Below are 4,030 nucleotides of genomic sequence, written 5' to 3'. Positions count from 1 at the left end.
AGAAGACGACGAAACTCCTTCCTGCACACCCAATCCCATCCGCTCCCAGTGATGGTCAAGGGATCAGGGATTCACCACGGGAGCACCGCGGGAATAGAGCACCCTCCGGTCAGCACCCCCGGGACTGCTTATTGAAGTCATAATTTAAAACATGAAAACCCTCGGCCCTCGCTCACCGCCGACCCACGTCTGATGGTTTGAAGAAAAGGATTTTCAATGATCTAGTCCGGTTCGGTTGCGTAGTTCCGTGTAGTAGGTCTCACCGGAAGAGGGTGGTCTGTTGAAGTGTTGGTCGTTTTCTTTTGTGTTGGCCGGTGCAACCGCCAGAGGGAGTTCGAGGGAGTCAGAGCAAAACAAATACGATTTATGACGACGTTTCGACGAAACATTGAAAGGGGGAAATGACCAACAGAACTCCGCTGTCGATAGAGAAGGATGATGATTATGGACTATAAGGATCCCGGTCCATAGGAAAAGGAGAAGTTGGTGGGAGTTGGCAATCTTGCGAATGACAACTAAATGGTGAACCCTATTGCGTATGAATATTAATTACTGAATGGATCGTAAAAGAAGAACGACAAGAAGAGGAAGTGGTGCATCGTGCGTCGCCCATTAGACATATCGGCATAGAAAATGGCAATAAAATGTTATTTAAAAAGTTCTTTAACGGTTTGTTCCGCCACGAACAAACGAACAGTTTTGATAAGCGGAACAATCGTACTCGAAGTCGTTTGTTTGGCGGCATCAGCAGCATGCAGAGTTACGAGTTTTTCATTTAAATTAAGATTCCATTCTACACTACCACCAATAGCACCCGCTGCAACTTGTGGTGTGCATTCCAAGTTCAAGAAAGTGGAGCATCAAATCGGCCACCCCACATCAATTAGTGCGCCTCGTTCGCCGTCGGTCGGAATGTTTGTTTTTAATGAAAGATGCGTCACATCGAACAGGTCTGCACTGCACTGCACTCCGCACCTTGTCCTATAACAAATTGCTTTTTTCACGCGTTCCAGAATGTCATTCCAAGGCAACTTTGAGTGATTAGCAACAGCAGCAGCAGCTGAAACAGAAACAACCGAGACACACATTGAACAATACACTACAACATGGCCGGTTCGATAAAGTGCAACCAATGTGCGTAACGCGATGCAGTAGAGAAAGCGTGTAGCTGCGATTGTCGCCCGAGCCTCGCCTGAGCGTATGCAGCAATGGACGGCCGCATTTGCATATCATCAGCTGTCAGCAGTGACAGCGGTCGAAGTCACATCACGTCAAGCCCACCCCGCACCTGTTCACGAAATTCTAGGCCAAACACGATGGCCTAGCCATGCGTACAATGCAATGCGTCAACATCAATTGCCAAGTGTCCTTGAGGTCAGGAAGGGCCCAGTGTCGATACGTCAATGCGTGAGTTGCTGGTGACCCGCATTTCGGCAACGACGCCGACATCGGTAGACATCCGGAGTATGTGGGGCGGTATTAGTTGTGGGTTCATCTCGAGTTGAGTTGAGTGACTTTGTGGGGAATCCGGAAACCGATCGGAACGAAACACCCGGAACAGAACAATCATCAAGATGAGGTGATGATATGATGAGCCGCTTGTAGTCGATGCCGCGGTTCTGTTCCGCTTTCGTTTGTTGACTGTCATACATGCGAGAACTTGTCGGGGGCCAATAAATTCAAGGTGCCAGCCAAGAACGGGGGAACCGGAAGGTAAACCTGGTACGCTGATACCGCCGTGCTCCGGAATCCAGAGAGCCCTGCGGTGCGCGGTGTGCTCGGCTGATAGCGCCGAACATGGGCATGCCACGGGAATGGGAGTGCGGAGCGTATGCGGAGGAAAAGGCCATTGCAGGGAACAATATAAATATAGTAAAACGTGCCACCAAGTTCGTCATTGCGTTTGTGTCGATCGTATCGTGGTGAGTAAGACAACGTAGCGCTGCATTGTGTAAAGTCCCCCAGAGGCCATTGCTGGAGTTTGTATTGAGCTCGAGTTTCTTGTTGTTCCAGTTCTCCTGAGGATCCACAAATTTGGAGTTGTCAGGAGCGGTTACACGAGGATCGACGTAAGGACAACAATATGGCACCGGTACGCGCGGCACTCATCGGATTCGTCTTGATTACCGTGGGCTGTTGTATGGCTCGTGCTGATGGTAAGTTAGAAAATGGACTGATCCCATAGATTTGACAACTTTATAAGCTTCTCTATCATCTCCAACAGTGGATCCTTCGGCTACGCAATCGGACGATTCAAAGATCGTCGGCGGTACCAAGGCAGATGAGCGGATCACGTACCAGATTTCGCTTCAGGTGCTGGTCAGTACCCTGTTCGGTTTCGGTCCAAAACGCTGGATGCACAACTGCGGCGGTTCGATCGTAAACGAGTACTACATCGTAACGGCGGCCCACTGTCTGGATGGGATGAACGCATCCCGAATGTCCATCGTGGCCGGAACGAACGATCTGCGCAATGACGGTGCCAAGGGTACACGCTACTATATCGCTTCCTACCTCATCCACCCGGACTACATTGAGTTGAATAGGAGTGATATCGGAGTTATGCGTACGACGGAGCGGATACAGTTCACGGAGAATGTGCAACCAATCACGTACTCGTCGACGTTCGTCGGTGGCAATCAGACATGCCTGTTAACTGGCTGGGGCTATACGATGCCAATCCGCATCGGATCTACGCCGAAGGATCTGCAGGAAGCGGAACTGACGACGATCACAAACGACGAATGTCGTAGCCGGGGCATGCCCGTTAATCCGACCGAGATCTGCACATTTACACGTGTCGGCCAGGGTGCCTGTGGGGTAGGTATAGGGCTGGTGGATTCGGTTCCATTCTGTCCGGAAGTACTGATAACGACGGTTGTGCTTTGTTTCGTGATAGGGTGACTCTGGTGGTCCGCTAGTGTGCGACAAGCAGCTATCCGGTGTAGTGTCTTACGGTACCCGGTACTGTGGCATCGGCGTACCGGACGTCTATACGCGTGTGTCCGAGTTTGACACCTGGATTCAAGAGAACACCAAGGTAACGCAAGGGGACGACGGTGGAGCAGGAGGTGCAGATAACTAAGCTGAGGCCAGATAACTCCGGAGCACTAGCTATCGGTACAAGTCGGCAGGAACAGTAACGGACATCCGCCAACGTGAATGACAGGCACTGTGGGCCGCAGTCCAGTCCACCGATTTCTACGGACCGTTCCACACCACGGCCAAACCCCGGTTCCGTCCTGATCTTCTCACTTCAATCCAATCCACCGTCACCGCTAATAAACGTAATTTAATCCGTTCACTTTTCACAATCCCGAAGTCCATCGCCTGGGGCGTGCTTCACCCGGTCGCGGTTTTTTCGACGGATCCGGATCGACGGATTCTAAAAAACCGAACAATATCAACTCACGCAAGGCGCGAGGTGTCTGGTATCCCGTAACTGCATAATTAGCCGATTGAAAAGTTAATACAATTGCAGGCTCTCGAGTGTGCCGAGGGTCGGTAGCTCGAAGAACCCGCTAAAAAATTGAATTCCCCGGGTGCGCGATGCGTGCGGTCGATTGTGTTCGAAGCCGCGAATCGCATTATACACGCCACGCACCCGCTTACTGTTTGTGGAGTGTGTGACCGAAGTGGTCGTCATCGCGTTCGAGTGGCTTGTTGCCAGTATGTTGCCATTCATGTGGCCTGTGGCCACACCGAGCGTTCTACTACGGCGGTTCTCCAGCAGGATTGCATATGTTTCAGCCTGCAGCATGTTGGAACAAATGTCCGTAATCGGAACATCCTTTTCCACACGCTGGATGCTGCCAGGAGGACACCACGAGGACCAGGAACCACGCACGCAATCACCCCGAGGCCAACTTAAATGAGAGAACTAACTTTTGCACTTATTACGGTGCTCCGGATGGACTGTGACGGTGCCCGGGATGTTGTCTCGTACGGAACCCCTTTTCCTGTGGTCGTCCCCTCGCCTGTTCCTATGTGGCCATGGTGTGTCACTTGATCTTGAGGTTTGGTTGCTTCC

The 4,030-nt window shown here is 51.4% G+C and overlaps 1 protein-coding gene across 1 annotated transcript; it reads left to right on the top strand.

Moving 5' to 3' along the window:
- The first annotated feature begins 2,011 nt into the window (after nt 1-2,011).
- Nucleotides 2,012-3,416, top strand: LOC125949549 (chymotrypsin-1-like). Its single transcript, XM_049676683.1, has 3 exons — nt 2,012-2,156; nt 2,225-2,820; nt 2,900-3,416. Exons 1-3 carry the CDS (start codon nt 2,084-2,086, stop codon nt 3,083-3,085), a joined length of 855 nt encoding a protein of 284 aa, XP_049532640.1. The 5' UTR covers nt 2,012-2,083; the 3' UTR covers nt 3,086-3,416.
- The last annotated feature ends 614 nt before the right edge of the window (nt 3,417-4,030 follow it).

This window comes from Anopheles darlingi, chromosome 2 (assembly GCF_943734745.1).
Source record: "Anopheles darlingi chromosome 2, idAnoDarlMG_H_01, whole genome shotgun sequence".
Taxonomy (NCBI): Eukaryota; Metazoa; Arthropoda; class Insecta; order Diptera; family Culicidae; genus Anopheles; species Anopheles darlingi.
Note: the sequence above shows the minus strand (reverse complement) of the source record. Positions and strands in the feature narration are given on the sequence as shown.